The sequence below is a fragment of the Tachysurus vachellii genome, chromosome 24 (assembly GCF_030014155.1).
Source record: "Tachysurus vachellii isolate PV-2020 chromosome 24, HZAU_Pvac_v1, whole genome shotgun sequence".
In the NCBI taxonomy this organism is placed as follows: domain Eukaryota; kingdom Metazoa; phylum Chordata; class Actinopteri; order Siluriformes; family Bagridae; genus Tachysurus; species Tachysurus vachellii.
In genome coordinates, this window is record NC_083483.1 from 10,985,414 (window position 1) to 11,005,664 (window position 20,251).

Sequence of the window (20,251 nt, forward strand, 5' to 3'; positions counted from 1 at the left end):
GTGACTGTTGTTGTGCGTCATTTTTTTTTAATACACAAATCCAAAAATAGTGTTGCTTGTTTTATAATTAGATTATTCCAGTTACAGTAATCTAATGTATTCTGATATAATCTGTAGTTGTATGCATTAACCCCTGAGCTACAACAGTCCCATTCATGAGTTTAAAGTGTCTCCAATCCCAGATGTGCATTTAAATAAAAGAAATGTGACAATGTGTGCTTAGTCAATCAACTTTTACTTTTCCATCCAGTTGTATTTTGAGGGGGGATCAAGCCTTATAAAGTAAAGAATCTGCCTTGTTCACATTCACAACTGCTCCTGTTTTCATCATGATGTGTTATGGATGTATCAGTGAAGCAGAACTACAGTATTAACCCCATTGGATATCATCACTTATGGGCCTTTGACTTTGTGTAACCCCCAACATGTTACTGATAGACTGCATCCGCATATAAAGAAATCAGCACCAGAGGCAGTTCTGCCATCAGAAGATTAGATTAGTTTAAAGAATCCACTTTAATAAAAAATAAATCTCATCTCATGAGGAGGCCAAAAATAAAACTTTGTTTGTTTTGTTTTTTTTATCTTTAAAGACAATGGCCATGCTGGTTGTATCATCAAGAAAGAATCTTACAGATTCTCAAACGCTAAAATGGCTTGTGAAATTGTTGTTTAGCATCATCAGCAAACAACCAGATGGAACCTAAGAGTAAAGTTGAACTTCTGAAGAAAAAAAAAACAGAAAACAGCCCCTGCTGCTACCATGGAGTACATTTTTACTTCATTAGAACATCCCAACATTTATAGGCTGTGTTGCATATTGTGTATAACCCTTTTGAACTACTGGAGTCACTAGATCAGAGTAGGATATTATGTGCTAAGCAGTGTAAGATTATACAAATTTGCAGTGAATTTTTCAATAATTACTATTGCTTTTAAACCGTATTAAACCATGGTGGAAATATGTGACGTTATGACACACAAAGATCCATTTAAAACATACTTTCTGTGATTTGTGAAAAGAAATAACCAACTATTTGGTTATATATTTCGTACCAACTCCAAGGCAAAAAATCCACTACACGTGGTAGATAAATGAATGAAAATTAAATGCTAAAAGGTTATATAATAGGATACACCGAATGAAATATATAAAATATTACTCTAAATAATTAAGATTAGATCAGATATGATCTCAACAGCATGTTTCTTAAACAAGCTCGTCTTAGATGGAAAACAGAAATGATGTCAATATTCAGACAGGGTTGCACTTATAATATTGTGTGTTGAGTATTGTGGTATATTATATAACCGATAATCTCCATGTGTTAGAGGATTTTCATTCTGCCTGCTGTGTACACAGCTCTGAGCCATACAGCAATAAGGATCCATCCGAAGACAGATGTTAGGTCTCACACTCTAGTATTTTCTTCTGTCTCTATTTACTCATGAGGATGAGGAGCATTCCAGGTTGTCAAGGAGACAGATGCCTCGTGAGGCGGAGAATGGAACGTTATAAACACAAACGCTGCCTGTAGCTATCAACAGAGGAAGCATACTCGTGCTTCTGTTCTCATGATTCCTCAAATTCTTTACATAGGCCATCTCCATGGATATACAACAAAGGCAAAAGCATTTATTTTTGCCATGTTAGCTGTTTAACAAAACAGAGATTAAATATTTCTCACATTTGGTGTTGGACAGGTGTATTTCACCATCACAATCTACACAACCGTTCTATGCAAGCTAAAACCCTTTACAGAAGACTTCAGATATTGACTTTCAGGGTTCTATGTTACTGATCAGTTTGAATCCAAGGACTAACAGAGAGTGACATTTAGGACTTTGACCTGGAATCTTCATCCGCTCAGCTGTATGATTGGATTTTCTCCCTCTCACTTGTACGTCATCAATAAAATAGATAAAATGTTCTGGAAACAAACAAACAAACAAACAAACAGAAAGACAAACAGACAGACAGACAGACAGACAGACAGGCAGACAGATAGATAGATCGATAGATACTTTATTGATCCCAAACTAAACTGAAGCCTTAGCAGTCTGACCTTCAGCAACGGTGCTGGGTTAAATGCTAAGTACCGAATAAATGATAAAATTCAGCAGCATATGAGAGTATGAGCCAGAAAACATTTCCAAACTGGATTAGCAGTGGAGGAGTAGTGCCAGCCAACTCACAATAAAAATGCTGAGCAAAACAGCACCTTTTTTTCTCCCAGACCTTGTGTTAAAAAAAAAAAAAAAAAAGAAAACATACCAGCTACTGTATTACATAAACTACTTGGCATTTTATCAAGACAAAATGTCACCAGGTGATTTCGCAGCCAGAGTGGTTTTTAGCCAAACATTTTTCATCATCTAAGTGTCAACAGCTTGGCTTGTCACAAACCGAGAACAACACTACAGCCGAGGAGCGGTCACGACACATGCAACATTTATTAGGTTTTGTAAAAACTGTGATTGAATCAGGGATTAGTTGTAGTCCATGTGAGTAAAACTGCATGAAAAATGTTTTACTATGAGCTTCTAATACATGTTCACTATATTAGATCCAGTTGGATAAAATAATAATTTTTAATGTTTTAAACTAGACATTCAAGGTAAACCTGTAAGGGAAGCTAATAGTTATTAATTTCATATTGCACAAATTCCATTAACAAGCATTAACACTGTTTGGCAAAAATTGTACGTAGAATAAGTAGATAAATGATAAAAAAAAAATAATAAAAATAAATCACTTCTGAGATACAATTCCACCTTCAAATATTAGGCCACGTCTCCCTCCTGACTCTGGTGTTTTGATAGCAGTCTGTGTGCTGCTGAGGTAAAATGTGATCAGGCTTCAACATGGCTACTGCTGTTTTTAGCTCTAGGATATCCTTTTATACATTGTAAATAACAGTGTCATGTGGTGTTAGAAAGCACATAAACAAGTTTATTATAGAATATTAATTAAAAAAAAAAAATAGCACAGAGTCTGAGGCAAGTATTAGCTTTCTTTTCCTGTTAGCTTCATTAGCTTCAGTACAAAAGTAAAAAAAAAATAAAAATAATTAAAAAACATTTCACAAACATGGATAACATTTGAGGTAAGAGGAAAAAATAACTGTAATTTGTATGGAATAGGTGTGTGTGTGTGTGTGTGTGTGTGTGTGTGTGTGTGTGTGTGTGTGTGTGTGTGTGTGTGTGTTTAAGTCTGAATTTTGACAGCTATGTTGGATTCCATTTTAGTCTCTGAACAAAAATATAAACTAGTTTTGGTCATTTTACTCTGTTAGTTTTACTACTAAAACATATTTACTTTAGATATTAAATGTATACCTAATTATTCTCCTCAGCTTACTTAATAAGTTCTTTTTTAACAACTTCAAAAAACAACTTGCTTTTCAACTAGAAACTAAAACATTTATATTATACAATAACATCCCAAATGATTGATATTAATAAAAAATGGTTATTAGTATGACTAACATGTATCTTAGTCAGTCGACAGGTTCTTGTCTTTGGAATAGAATTAGGTCGAGTTAAATATTTAGCTATCATTTAGATTTGATTAGTTTCATCAGAATTTCAATAACAAAATTTGGTGCATATGTTTTTACTTCCCTTATGCAATTTTGTTTTGTATTTACTTAAGTTATACCGTCACCTTTTTATTTAACATTACCACACATTACTTACATATCATATAATCATATAATGTACATGTATACCAGAAGAAGGGTATGTCTGTTGTTCTGAGGAGAAAATGATTCTATTCTTGCTTATTTTAAAAAATGGCAAAATTTAAAACAAACAAATAAGCCAGTGATAATTACCGACTATGAGAAAAACACACACACAAGCACACAGATACACACACACACACACACACTCTTCCAGGAAGAGAGTTTATTTTTATGTTCAATACTGATCCAGTCCTGTGGAGCTTAAACAGCATATATATTTGTTTATAGGTGCGTGTTTTGTGTGTGTATTTGTGTTTCTGCCTGTCAGTGCGATTTTCCTCCTTCCTTTGTCATAGTCTAGTCTCAGCTAAATGTGGCAGATTTTTCCACTGGCCCACAGAAGCACATCTCAAGCCCCGATGGATTAATTAGAAAACGCTTTCTCCCTCCTTCTTTCTCTCTTCTCCTCTTTCACTCCCAATAGATGATTGAAAACAGACACTAGAACATATGTTAAGCATTGTGAGCTGTGAAAAAGGCCTGGATATATATATATATTTTGAAGTTCCATATATTTACATATAGTTATTTATGCTAACATGCTAAAGCTTATGAGCACTAACACAAGATCGACACAATGTTAACCATTTAAACTAGGGACATCGATCATACCGTACCCAGTTTGTCAACTGCTATTGGTCCTTTACATGTCGTGAATCAGTGCACTTTCACATCAAGAAACACTTTTCCGAAGCTGAACAAACCACACTCCAAATCGTACAATGTATTTAGCTCCTGTGGATTAATTAAAAATTTCTTCCTAATATTATAAAGAATAAGCACAGCTGTCTAAATGTATGAATACAAATGATTTGTAGCATCCCTGAATGATTAATATTAAGAAGGTTACACAAATCTCTAGCGGTGTTGGTGCTATGATGGCAGACACTTATGATGCTAATAGCAAAAATGTTATTGTAATAAAGTTATTGTAATCCCATTCCAGCAGTTATTGTTTTATTCTTGCCGGTTGGTTTACTTTTTTAGGTACGTTATGGGCTGTCTTTAAGGAATTAATTTTTCCGATAAGATAAATAAGATTTTTTTAATTTACTTTACATATTCTTTCATGAAAAGAAGTATCAGCCCTGGTTAGAATGCAGCAGACACACACATGCACAACACACACGCTTACATGATATGTGTAAATCTCACTGCTCAATTTCTTCAGATCTGACAAGCAGTACATGAAGTTAACAATGCTATAAATACAACAACAAAATGTGAGGTGTTTGTTTTTGGAAGACATGTGATGGCATCAATGCCAGCAGTCTGAGGAATGAAGAGATTTTAGGGCAGACTGTAGGCTTTCTCTGCTCATTTTGTGACGTCAAACCAGTTCATAAATACAGTGAGAACTGGACTAGCTGGACTGGATAAATTCTCTCCCAAGAATCACAAATTGTGCAATCACCCGTTCCTGTTCTCAGTGTTCTGTAGGCTCGCTACGTATAAACTCTGCAGGGACTTAAACGTCAAAATCAAGTGAACTGCACAGATTTCAGATTTCAGCATGACTCTTATGATCAGTGTTCTACAAAAGCCTCGGCTGAGAAATTATGCAGATTTTTGCTGCCATCTTCATAACATCTGAACACCCCATAATTGCTTTCTCTTAACTGCTTTTTCTCCTCCCTTGCCAAATCAGACTGCCTCCAGCACAATCTCTGACTATAACACAAGAAGAAGAAGAAGAAGAAGAAGATGATGATGATGATGATAAACCAAACTAAAACTAGAACTATATTATATGCAGCATAAATTCTCTTTGTGCTCCTTGGTAACCTTTGCAGACAGCCTGTGCATTTCTTTCCTGTAGGCGTTAATGACTTACTGATGAATCATCTTTATCACCAGAAGGCTCATATTTGGCAACCTACAGAGCTCTGAAACTGGGAAAATATCCTGACTCAAGCAGGGGTTTGAGGGTCCTTATCTAGAAAAGACTTGTTTCAAAGACTTTCAGTATGGCTTTATGATTGCTCTTTTATGCACCAAACCGTAATGTAATCAGCAAATGCATTTTACATTATTTAATAGGAATAAGTGACCAATAATAAATCAAAAAATAAGAATGAAACACAACGGGACTTTTTTGAAGTTTTAACAGTGAAGATCGTCACAATCCAGTTTTACAGGAATATAAACATTCAAGCTTAAAATTTGACTTTACATTTATCCCTAATGAGTAAGCCAGAGGCAGATGTGCTGAGGAAAAAATCCCATGAGACGATATGAGGACAAAATGTTGAGAGGAACCAGACACAAAAGCAAACCTATCCTTGTCTGGATGACACTAAAGAGTGTGACTGTAAATCATTTCCTTTCTATATCTGTACAACATTTTTTTTTGATCCATCATACAGAAACATATCAACCAGAAACAAAGTGCAACACACTGAACTTTTCCATTTTGAAATGCCATTCGACCCACAGTGACCACTTCACCCTCTGCATCTTTACAAGTAAAGTGTAAAGACATTATTTATTTGTCACTTTAACAAATCCTTAATCTTAGACATTGCTCTTTGCCAAGCGTTTTTGAGTAGCACCATGTATCCTTGCCACAGATAGCTCCGTGTTTGCAATGTTCATGAAAGAATACATTCAGTGAGAGCAAGCTAAAGAGTGCAGAGATTAAGATGAATCATCATTTCAAAGCAAAATCTTAAGACAGCATGATACTGTACGTCGGAGTCCAGAATGTCCCTCAGTGTCATAGACGCCTGTTTACAAAAATCATTAACTTTAGGGCAATCCCAACACATATGTCTGTTGGTGCCTAAAGAGTTTTCTGAACAGAAATTACAATTAGAAGATGAGGAATTCGAGGCAAATTTTGTTTTATTTGTCAGAACTGGATTGTTATAGAAAATTAATCAGCACCTTCTATTTGATTCTAATTAACAAGTGACTTCTGACAGTGCAATATGAAGTGAAAAGACAATTGATGAGGACTATTATTAACTGACATCGCTGAAGCTAGAAACACGAATGAAATAAATGCTAGAAACAAAAATGGCTTATATTCCAAGCCTTTGTCTTGCCCTGTGAACCTTAGAACATTAGTTTCCCTGCTGTAGTTTTGAAGCTGACCAGTTGTGCAGCTGTATATGACTGAAGAAAACTGGTCTCATTTGCTCAATGACCATATTATGCAGGACTGCGCTCTATGCGGTGATTCATAGCCAGGACATGGTGAGGCATGCGGTGTGGCTATTATTGTGTCAAATGTCCTTTACTTAAGCTGCAGGTGTTTCCTTTGCAAAAACGGGAAGCTACCTCAGGGTGTGAAATGGATTTCCAAAGACAGGTCAGCATGAATAACTGTCAGAAAAGTAGGAGGAATAATTTGTTTTTGTTAATATTGGGGGAAATTCCAGTACAGCTGGAAAATGCAATGTTAATTTGTAGTAAAGTTTGAATATAGACAATTAGTAAGATATATAATAAGAACTGCCATCACACTAAAGTAAACAGTTTATGCCAATATTATGCTATTTTTCTGCTTCCTTCAGAATGTTAGTATTCTGACATCACACTGTTTGGCTCAGAATCATGTAACACTCATCCAGGTTGGTGGTAGTATAGCTTCTTTGTTTGGCTGAGAAATGTTACCTGCATGGCAACCATTTGAGCAGATTTTTCCACTAAGCATCATCAACATGGCTCCTCAGCCACATCCCAGCTGCTGATTAGACTGTAAAAAGATTGACGACGTTGTGCTTGCACACTCTTCCCAATAACCAATCACAGATCTCACCAATCTTCCCAATAACCAATCACTGATCTCACCAATCATCCCAGGAACCAATCACAGATCTCAATAATCTTCCCAACAACCAATCACAGATCTCAATAATCTTCCCAACAACCAATCACAATTCTTCCCAATCATTCCAATAACCAATCACTGATCTCACCAATCATCCCAGGAACCAATCACAGATCTCAATAATCTTCCCAACAACCAATCACTCATCTCACCAATCTTCCCAACAACCAATCACAGATCTCAATAATCTTCCCAACAACCAATCACAATTCTTCCCAATCATTCCAATAACCAATCACTGATCTCACCAATCATCCCACCAATAACAGATCTTACCAATCTTCCCAAGGACCAACTGATCACATTGTTCCCAGAAAGAACACATTATTGTTCTTAATAGCAATAATAAGCAGTTAATGAAGATGTAAATAGTCATTTGTGCTGTCCAAATACTTCTTTCTCTAAGACGTTATAATTATTTTCTATTTTGATAAAAGTCTATTCTATTCTCTACATAAACAATCTGTTGATAACTTAACCAAACCCCTTACAGACTATCAGCCCAAATGAGTTTTTCCTCCATCAGTGGGTTAATAACTGGCTATGGAAATAACAACAGCAAAGCAATTAAAACATCAAACCTGAACATGTCTGAGCCTGAGAGAATGCTAGGCATAAGAAAAGGAAATCGTAGGTTGGTGAATGACAGTAATATACACAGGCCTCACTGAGTGAAGCATGTTTTATAAATGTAAATAGCCTATTTGATGTGGACCGCAAGATTATGAACTACCATGTTGGCCAACCTACTACTTTTGATCAGATACAAAGGGACAGAAATGCGGTGTTTCTTTCCTTCAGGAGCTCATGATTTTCTGTTCTTACTCTGCAGGCGACCCCGGTATGTCATGGCCACTGTGCTTATGAAGTGATAAAAGGCAGAAATGAGTTAGGTAAAGAAAAGGAAAAAAATGCAAGGAATATCCTAGCTAACAGATTTGCTTTAAAAAGAGCTTTGGCTAAGAAGGATTATGGTTCAACATTCTGTTTCAATGCTGTTAACCTTTACTTAAAATTCTTCTTCTCTGTTGCTTTGGTCAAGAAATCTTTCACAGAATGTGTGTAGGTGAAATTCTTTCAAAAATTCTTTATCATGTATATTTACACTAATGGGCCACTTTAATAGGAACAGGAAATAAACGAAAAGGTAATAAACCTGCTCATTTGTGCAATTATCCAGCTTGCAATCATGTGGCAACAATGCAGCGTATAACATCACAGCTTTAGGTCAATGTTCACTTAATGTTCACATCAAATATCCAAATGCAGAGAAAAGTGAGGGAAAATCTTCTTTTTAGAATAGAGCAAAAACTAAATCTGTTCCCACAGTAGCCTCAGATTCCTCTCTATTGTTCTAGCCCATCCACCAAAAGGTTTTTGAGATGCTTTTCTGCTCACCACAGTTGTATGGGTGTCATTCCCAGAAGATCAGCAGTTTCAGAAATACTCCAACCAGCCCATCTGGTAGCAACACGTACATTATGCCACAGTCACACTCACTGAGATCCCATTACTTTCCAATTCCTCTGTAAGATTTGGACCTGTATCTGTATGATTTGTTTGCATTGAAACTACATAAATAATACTGATAAAACTATTAGTATTGAATTCTGTCTTGTGTTTTCTATGTAAACACCGTGCATTTTTTCTATTATGTAAGATTGCTGTATTTTGTACACTCACTATTCCATACACGACCTTTTACCAAAATCAAATCATAAATTACTTTCCAGGGGGCACGGTGGCTTAGTGGTTAGCACGTTCGCCTCACACCTCCAGGGTCGGGGTTTGATTTCTGCCTCCGCCTTGTGTGTGTGGAGTTAGAATGTTCTCCCCGTGCCTTGGGGGTTTCCTCTGGGTACTCTGGTTTCCTCCCCCGGTCCATGCATGGTAGGTTGATTGGCATCTCTGGAAAATTGTCCCTAGTGAATGAGAGTGTGTGTGTGCCCTGCGATGGGTTGGCACTCCGTCCAGGGTGTATCCTGCCTTGATGCCCGATGACGCCTGAGATAGGCACAGGCTCCCCGTGACCTGAGGTAGTTCGGATAAGCGGTAGAAGATGAATGAATGAATGAAATTACTTTCCTCTGCATGCATTATTGTTATTATTATCATTTTTCCCCATCAAAATCATTTATAAAACACTCAAATTTACCTTAAGATCTCAGTTGATATTGCTAAACCCCTTACATGCCATAAATATTGCAGGTTGAAGAAATACCTGGAAAGCAGAAAACTGACCAACAGGAGTAGAAAGAGTTTATTAAAAAAGCCACAAATACAGCAAACGTTACTTGATTAGTGGCGACAACGTATTATCATGAGTTTGATTATAAGCACTCAAGACTGTCAATGATGTCAAAAACATTACATAATACATTTCTTCCAGACATTTAAAAATGGAACTGGATGAACTTCACTGTTTGTAGTGGTGATCTGCTCTTTCTAAAATTTCAGCTTCAGAGAATTGAGTAAAATTTCCTTCTAAAACTATTAAACTGCCTACGTGTGAAAAGCAGCGAATTCCCTCAGAGCTGCCGAAGATATCGGTCTCATATGACAAAAGTTGTATTTCTTTCTGGGACTCAGTTCTGAACTTCTACTATACAGCTTATAAAGTACAGCTAATTGTCTTAGCCTGGACTTAACTGGACCTGAAAGTCTGGTCTGTGCAAAAAGAAAATATGAATCAATTCTTAGAAATCAATCGTTTGACTTACGAAGTCAAGTTACAACTAAGGAATGGTGTCTGTGTGTCTAGTCTGATGGCTGTCTCAGGATCAGGCTGCAGGATTTTCCAGTACATTTTTCTGCACCAACCAGCTCTCCGCCATCATACATCAGCTATGGAGGAAATCACTATCTGCCCACTTTTACATACATGAGCTCACAGGTGGACATGACAGGCTAGTGTCGCTGCCATTGACACGGGAGTGCGAGATTCACAAAAATATTAAATCATTTCCATGGTTTATTTTATCTCATCTGAAAAAACCTAGGGGGCACGGTGGCTTAGTGGTTAGCACGTTCGCCTCACACCTCCAGGGTCGGGGTTCGATTCCCGCCTCCACCTTGTGTGTGTGGAGTTTGCATGTTCTCCCCGTGCCTCGGGGGTTTCCTCCGGGTACTCCGGTTTCCTCCCCCGGTCCAAAGACATGCATGGTAGGTTGATTGGCATCTCTGGAAAATTGTCTGTAGTGTGTGATTGCGTGAGTGAATGAGAGTGTGTGTGTGCCCTGTGATGGGTTGGCACTCCGTCCAGGGTGTATCCTGCCTTGATGCCCGATGACGCCTGAGATAGGCACAGGCTCCCCGTGACCCGAGGTAGTTCGGATAAGCGGTAGAAGGTGAATGAATGAATGAATGAATGAATGAATGAATGAAAAAACCTAAATTATTTACTTTAAGTATTTCTATTTCAGTCTCTGCTTCGAATAAAATCTTTACTACTTTTACACGAGTAATACATTTGAAGCTGTATTTATTTTTTTAATCTGCAATTGCACTTTTGCTGAAGGAACTAATTTGGGTACTTTTAACAAAGCACAAACTCGAGTCAACGATTTCAGAATGCCGAAGTTATTCTGTAGCAGCGTGATGTTGGAGTCACACATCCTGTACTACTTCAGCCATGCCTGTGACATCACTACGTTTTACGTCAGACTGCTGGCTGTAGCAGAAATGTCTGAGTTTGCTGAGAAACTGGTATTTGATTCTGTCAGTTAAACACCACATGGATTGGAAGCTGATGCATTTTACACTATAGACCCTTTACTTTTGCAGACATTTGGGCACAGCAAATGTCCTGATAGCTGCCTCACAACCGGCTCCTTTCAAGTTCTGAAGCTCTCGAAGGTTCCATGAGTGTCCCAGATCTTTCAGTCCAGCTACTCCCCAATGAAACAGTGCATCCAGTGCAGTCTCCGTTTTGGCTCAATATTGCCTCAAAAATGCACTCTGAGCCTTTCTTTCAGGAGCTGAAATGCCATAGTGCAAGAGAAAGCTAATATTCTCAGTGTGTTTGCCATTTTTGAACGACTGCCAAAGGTTTCCGGCTAATAAACGATAATATTAATTAAAAAATATTAACTGAAAAGGTGTGAGGTGCAAAAGAACCTCCACTTACTGTATTTCTGACTTTTGGCTCGATTTTGCAAAATTATTAACACAGCCATTAGAATGACAGGCTGTTCAGCATCGCTTGTAGCTCAGCAGGAGGGATTTATTTCTGCACCAAATTGCGATCAATTATGGAAAAAAAAACCAGCCTGTTGATCATTTCCCATCAAAGCATCAGAATAAAAAAATAATTCATTTGCAACTGGTTAGCTTTGATACTCTGATTCCTACCTACCAGAGCTAAACCCCTGACATTGCACACTGCCTAGCCTTATATACCAGTGTTCATGTATTGTGAAGTGTTTTAAATGATCTGGCAACGACTGATGATCGACTGGATGCTGTTGGTCCACATCTTTGGTCCTTTTTTCCTTTTGATTCATCGCTCCATCACAAACCAGAGTTTTTCTTCTGAGGTGAAGTTATTTTATTAGAACTATTTTATTATAGCAACATTTCAGTCGTTTTGCACATACTGTACAATATTTCAGTCATTTGCTGTTTTTGCACAATTCTATACATTATCTCAAGGACCTGCTGCTAAGAAACTGTGTTCCTTCTAGTATTACTGCATGAAATATTGTTTGAACATACAGTATTCACATACAGTATTTACACTGGCCGGTCGGCGCCGTGTCTGTTTACTGTTTATTGTTTTTTATGTATTGTTTTTTCTGTACTTTTTGTATTGTCTTGTAACTTTTTGTCTGCACTGTCTTGTTTGTCTTGTCCTGCACTGTTTGCACCAGGTTGCACAGTTACACTTTATGTGGCTAAGACTAACTTACAAGTCCTTATAGCTCTGTCTTTGTTTTATGTAGCACACTGATCCTGGAGAAACGTTGTCTCATTTCACTGTGTACTGCAACAGTTATATATGGTTGTAATGACAATAAAAGCTTCTTGACTCGACTTATTGTACTTATGAAATGAAATTAAAGTGATTGCTTGCCTTTTTTTGTTTTAAGTATATAAGTATCATTAACTGCTGAGAATATAAAAGTGCAAACATTGAATCACAAATATGCACCAGATTCTACTCACATGTAAATGTTTCACAAGCATGATGGACGGAGTCTTCAGAGCCAGTTGAGTTTCAGGGGTTTGTTTGTTGAGTCTTTAGTAACTTTAAGTGACTGTGTCTTGTTTCGTAGACATTGCAAATGCAACTATAAACGGATAAAAATCGTGATATATCATTACTCATTATAATAGAAATACTAATTGTTGATGCATTGCGTATATGAACATCATCCTTTATTTTGATTCTTTTCCTATAACAGCACGTCCTGGTGCGTTTCATTTATCTCATAGATTCTGGCATTTTGCTAGCTTAAGATGTTTTAAAGAACAATCATTTAAACATAAAGAATCGATAAAGAAACCCTTATAAAATAAAGTTGAAGTCTATTTGGAAGTGTGGATTACACGGTTTGTTAGTCTCTGCAGCCATAACAAGCAGCTCTTTATAATCCAAGGGATTTAAAGTCAGGCACTGAAACATTATTATTTTTGTCATTCTTAGATTCATTCTTTTCCTGTAGAAAACAAGCTGGCTTTTACTCCAAGTGAGTGAGAGCAGGAGGGGATAAAATGTTAATGCTTCACTACAGGTCTGCGGTGAATAATAAAACACAACGTCCTCATGAATTTTCAGGTTAATTAAACCAGTTCACCGACTACACTGTTAGGGAAACGATGGCACCGTGGAGAGAAGCCCCTCCCACCCCCCAACACTGACCTTAACCATTTACTGACCCAGATCACTAAGATTTCCCTCAGTGCTTATTAATGCAATGTAGTGCAGACGAGAACGGTGTCGAGTGTCGGTAGGACAAAAGCGTCAGCTATGGCATGCACAGACACACACGTAAGCATGAGCAGAGCTGAGGGCTCTTTGTTCACTGAAAACATGCATTTGAGGCCAGAACAATCCATGTTTTGAGCCTGGGGGATGACAGAAGCACACAGTTTCCTTTCACACACAAGGCAACTGCTGTTTCAGTCCTGAATATCCACCATTCTCTCACACATCCACACACACACACACACACACACACACACACAGCCCTGATTATATTAAAAGCTTTATACGTATGTGCATCCTAAGCATGTGAAATCGCGCGTCTCTGACAGCATCATTAGCAGAACAGCTCCATCAGTTTAAAGCCATCACAGCTCATCTCGGTTAGAGCAGGATACGCCTTTAAAGACTTAATCATGCAGATTTGCTCTCTGGAATATTGCTATTGATGTTTAGCTGCGCTTTTAAAGGTTTGAGTGGAGTGAGTCACCAAAGACACCACGTCTTTCTATACTGAATACTAACTCTGTGACATTTGAGGTGTTGATTCAACAAAAAATGTCATTAGACAACACAAGGCGGTGCAGGGATACCGAATCTTTTACCCTCATTATGAAATCTATATTCTATAAATATGCAAATTGGGTTGTATGAATATGCAAATTGCACATATTTTTCCGTGACAAACCGATATTATTATTTATTCCTGTAATTAACATAAGACTTCTTTTGGGAAAAAAAAGAGAGCGAGAGAGAAGCTGATTGGATCTCATCATCGATGTGAGCAATAAATCAGCACGTCCTTATTCTTCTTACGCCACAGCAAATTTTACAGGGATTAAAGGGTTTCTGTGGATTATACTTTTTATCCATGTATAGTTGCATTTAATGTAGTGGAACCACAGAAAGCAGTAAGCTCCTCTTATGTCGTTCTCTCACCAGCTATACAGAACCTGGAAAGCACAAACTTACTGACTGGTACGTTTCTGACATGAACGTTAAATAAAGGACTCCTCAGAGCGTCAACGTATTAGCCGTAAATGTTAAATAACAACACTGATCGAATCTGATAGGTGTTAAGTTTCTATAAGAACTTGTCTTGTGATATTCCACAACATGAAATGTAACTATACTGTAAATGTATATATAAAAAAAGGAAAAAAAAGCATTATATAGACTTATGGACACGATGTTATGAGGAAGTAATCCATTTCAGGAGGATAAATGAAGTCATAATCCTATAACAGCATTATTCCATTGTTCATTATAAGTTATATAAGTTCATTGTTGTAGATGTGAATAAATGAAGTGAAAGAATAAAGATGCCAGTGTAGACATACAGTTATTCTTTTTATTCAGGTGTGTAACAGTGGGCGGAGTCTGCACTACTCCTCCACCATTGGTGGTGGAGAAAGCCTGAGGCTGAGGTTTTCACTGTGGTAGATGTTTCCTGTTCCTGGGTGAGCGGGGTTCAGCAGGCCGGCCCTCTCGCTGCCGTGGGACTGCGTGAGTTCTGTAAGGATCGCCAACTGGAATAAGACAAAAAAAAAAAAAAAAAAGAAATAGAAAAATACATAAAATGATTCATTTTAAAAGTAAAAGCAGCCGAATGAATGTCTCTGACACAGAAAAATCTACTTAACTCGAACATTTCCTCATTACAGCTCTAAAGTCAGTATTGTTCATTTCTTTTACACGTGTGTGCTTTTGAACCCACGTACATTAAATAAGCAAATTAGTTTGGTCTCTCTGCAAAATCTGCCGTTGCATTGTTTACAATCTGTGTTTTGTCACCACCATTAATCCATAACAGTATTAATTAAACTGGAAGCTAATATAGACAAGGACTGATACACACATTAATCCATAAAGTTCCCAAAGATTCTTTGGTTGTTTTGCTGGTTTTTAAACCGGTTCTACTTGGTATCTTGTCTGAAATAATAAGATATTAATCGTTTTTTCCTCAATATATCTTTCTCTATTGTCTGTCTCTCTCTCCCTCTGTTTATACCCTTCGCATCTCCAATTTCGGCCGACTTTCCTTCCTCTAATTAACAAGAATAGACGTTATTATTTGTTAGATTGAGAAAACGAAATGAAATATAAACCTGAACATATTTTTCTTCCATTCCTGTTATTTTGGTTTTATCGATCGGAACCGAAGTCAGATAAAGATGCAGGTCTGTAGTGTGTCGCGGAGGACGGCTCGTCTCCCTCAACACCACCGCGACACCGCGTTAGAACAGGAGAGATAATCCTGCTACAGTAACTGTGTGCAGGTCGGTATCTCAGCAGTTGGAGCTTGGTGGGTGGAGGTGAAAAATTATATAACTGCATATATTTTTTAAAATCTGTAACGATCGAACTTTTCTATAGTCAATAACTAAAGGAACGTAGTGGAAGATTACAGACCAAATTATTGCCCTGTTCATAGACCTTTGTTTTTTAACAAAGTGTTTCAGCCACACATTGGAGGTCACACATGGGCTCGTGATTGAAAGGTTGTGAGTTCAAATCCCAAGACCACCAATCGTCTACTGCTCAGTTGTATTGATAAGGTAACCTTATATGATTATGAATATGATGTAGAGAGACTACCAAATGCTGTGAATGTAAAATGTAAATGTGCACCATTCTGTATAACCTCTAGACACTGTTGTGTGTGTGTGTGTGTGTGTGTGTGTGTGTGTGTGTGTGTGTGTGTGTGTGTGTGTGTGTCTGGAGATTTCTAAAATACTCAAAGCCCAACAAGCATGTCAGAGTCGTTGGGGTCACATTTTTATGCAATTCTGGTGTTTGAAGTGACTGAAGCTCTGATGCCACTTGATTTTAAGCATTATTTTGATAATTGAGAGAGAGAGAGAGAGAGAGAGAGAGAGAGAGAGAGAGAGAGAGAGAGAGAGAGAGAGTACGCATATAGATATAATGAGAAGTATATGAAATATTGAAATGACGTACTACATATAGTATATGGATAATATATAATATGTAGTTTTTACTCTGTATGTGTGTGTGTCCCTCTCTCCCTCCTTTCCCTCTCTCCCTTTCGTTCTCTGGACACTCAGCTGACGGGTCACTGAGTAGCTCAATATGAAGAAGGACAGATTGCCAGGAGAATCCATTTCTACTCTCCATTAGTAAGCACTCTGTCCTTCTTATCTTCTAATCTTTCTTTCTTTGTTCCCACTCAGTTCTCGCTTACTGTCTTCTTTATTCCCTCACTCTCCACCCTCTCAACACTCCTCTCTCATTCTGCCTCCATACATCTTTCCTGTCTGCTCTTTATTCTCTCTCTCTCACTTAGAAGAGCACTGCCCTTATTATGATTCAAAAGAAAAAGGTTCAACTGTTCATACACACCACCTGAGTATATTCTACTGATCTTTGTGTCAGAGAGACATGCCTCTTTTACTGGACAGAGATTTACTGAGGCTACACCTCCGTACACACTTCAGTAGAGTAAAGCATTCTGAGACCACACACAGTCTACTACAGTGTACTGAGACCACACACAGTCTACTACAGTGTACTGAGGCCACACACAGTCTACTACAGTGTACTGAGACCACACACAGTCTACTACAGTGTACTGAGGCCACACACAGTCTACTACAGTGTACTGAGGCCACGTCAGTCTACTACAGTGTACTGAGGCCACACACAGTCTACTACAGTGTACTGAGACCACACACAGTCTACTACAGTGTACTGAGACCACACACAGTCTACTACAGTGTACTGAGACCACACACAGTCTACTACAGTGTACTGAGGCCACACACAGTCTACTACAGTGTACTGAGGCCACGTCAGTCTACTACAGTGTACTGAGACCACACACAGTCTACTACAGTGTACTGAGACCACACACAGTCTACTACAGTGTACTGAGGCCACACACAGTCTACTACAGTGTACTGAGACCACACACAGTCTACTACAGTGTACTGAGGCCACACACAGTCTACTACAGTGTACTGAGACCACACACAGTCTACTACAGTGTACTGAGACCACACACAGTCTACTACAGTGTACTGAGGCCACACACAGTCTACTACAGTGTACTGAGGCCACACACAGTCTACTACAGTGTACTGAGGCCACACACAGTCTACTACAGTGTACTGAGGCCACACACAGTCTACTACAGTGTACTGAGGCCACACACAGTCTACTACAGTGTACTGAGGCCACGTCAGTCTACTACAGTGTACTGAGGCCACACACAGTCTACTACAGTGTACTGAGGCCACACACAGTCTACTACAGTGTACTGAGGCCACACACAGTCTACTACAGTGTACTGAGGCCACACACAGTCTACTACAGTGTACTGAGGCCACGTCAGTCTACTACAGTGTACTGAGGCCACACACAGTCTACTACAGTGTACTGAGGCCACGTCAGTCTACTACAGTGTACTGAGGCCACACACAGTCTACTACAGTGTACTGAGGCCACGTCAGTCTACTACAGTGTACTGAGACCACACACAGTCTACTACAGTGTACTGAGGCCACGTCAGTCTACTACAGTGTACTGAGGCCACACACAGTCTACTACAGTGTACTGAGGCCACACACAGTCTACTACAGTGTACTGAGGCCACGTCAGTCTACTACAGTGTACTGAGGCCACGTCAGTCTACTACAGTGTACTGAGGCCACGTCAGTCTACTACAGTGTACTGAGGCCACACACAGTCTACTACAGTGTACTGAGGCCACGTCAGTCTACTACAGTGTACTGAGGCCACACACAGTCTACTACAGTGTACTAAGGCCACACACAGTCTACTACAGTGTACTGAGTCCACACACAGTCTACTACAGTGTACTGAGGCCACGTCAGTCTACTACAGTGTACTGAGACCACACACAGTCTACTACAGTGTACTGAGGCCACACACAGTCTACTACAGTGTACTGAGGCCACACACAGTCTACTACAGTGTACTGAGACCACACACAGTCTACTACAGTGTACTGAGACCACACACAGTCTACTACAGTGTACTGAGGCCACACACAGTCTACTACAGTGTACTGAGGCCACACACAGTCTACTACAGTGTACTGAGGCCACACACAGTCTACTACAGTGTACTGAGGCCACACACAGTCTACTACAGTGTACTGAGGCCACACACAGTCTACTACAGTGTACTGAGGCCACGTCAGTCTACTACAGTGTACTGAGGCCACACACAGTCTACTACAGTGTACTGAGACCACACACAGTCTACTACAGTGTACTGAGGCCACGTCAGTCTACTACAGTGTACTGAGGCCACACACAGTCTACTACAGTGTACTGAGGCCACACACAGTCTACTACAGTGTACTGAGGCCACACACAGTCTACTACAGTGTACTGAGGCCACGTCAGTCTACTACAGTGTACTGAGGCCACACACAGTCTACTACAGTGTACTGAGGCCACACACAGTCTACTACAGTGTACTGAGGCCACACACAGTCTACTACAGTGTACTGAGGCCACGTCAGTCTACTACAGTGTACTGAGGCCACACACAGTCTACTACAGTGTACTGAGGCCACACACAGTCTACTACAGTGTACTGAGGCCATGTCAGTCTACTACAGTGTACTGAGACCACACACAGTCTACTACAGAGTACTGAGGCCACACACAGTCTACTACAGTATACTGAGGCCACGTCAGTCTACTACAGTGTACTGAGACCACACACAGTCTACTACAGTGTACTGAGGCCACACACAGTCTACTACAGTGTACTGAGGCCACACACAGTCTACTACAGTGTACTGAGGCCACACACAGTCTACTACAGTGTACTGAGACCACACACAGTCTACTACAGCGTACTGAGGCCACACACAGTCTACTACAGCGTACTGAGGCCACACACAGTCTACTACAGCGTACTGAGGCCACACACAGTCTACTACAGTGTACTGAGGCCACACACAGTCTACTACAGTGTACTGAGGCCACGTCAGTCTACTACAGTGTACTGAGGCCACACACAGTCTACTACAGTGTACTGAGACCACACACAGTCTACTACAGTGTACTGAGGCCACGTCAGTCTACTACAGTGTACTGAGGCCACACACAGTCTACTACAGTGTACTGAGGCCACACACAGTCTACTACAGTGTACTGAGGCCACACACAGTCTACTACAGTGTACTGAGGCCACACACAGTCTACTACAGTGTACTGAGGCCACACACAGTCTACTACAGCGTACTGAGGCCACGCCTCCTCAATCTACTACAGTGTACTGAGGCCACACACAGTCTACTACAGCGTACTGAGGCCACGCCTCCTCAGTCTACTACAGTGTACTGAGGCCACACCTCCTCAGTCTACTACAGTGTACTGAGGCCACACACAGTCTACTACAGTGTACTGAGGCCACGCCTCCTCAGTCTACTACAGTGTACTGAGGCCACACCTCCTCAGTCTACTACAGTGTACTGAGACCACACACAGTCTACTACAGTGTACTGAGGCCACGTCAGTCTACTACAGTGTACTGAGACCACACACAGTCTACTACAGTGTACTGAGACCACACACAGTCTACTACAGTGTACTGAGGCCACACACAGTCTACTACAGTGTACTGAGGCCACACACAGTCTACTACAGTGTACTGAGGCCACACACAGTCTACTACAGTGTACTGAGACCACACACAGTCTACTACAGTGTACTGAGGCCACGTCAGTCTACTACAGTGTACTGAGACCAC

General features: G+C 39.6%; 1 protein-coding gene across 3 annotated transcripts in view; it reads right to left on the reverse strand.

Annotated features, from left to right (window-relative positions):
• Positions 1-12,731: 12,731 nt before the first annotated feature.
• Positions 12,732-20,251, reverse strand: part of vps8 (VPS8 subunit of CORVET complex) — a 109,561-nt gene continuing 102,041 nt past the window's right edge. For 2 of the 3 annotated variants that reach the window (XM_060860735.1, XM_060860733.1), the window contains exon 45: positions 14,836-15,033. In XM_060860735.1, the coding sequence (XP_060716718.1) occupies positions 14,890-15,033 (144 nt within the window). In that variant the 3' untranslated portion in view covers positions 14,836-14,889. Of the gene's footprint in view, positions 12,870-14,835; positions 15,034-20,251 lie in introns of those variants that run through there. The other variant, XM_060860734.1, reaches the window with a different exon arrangement.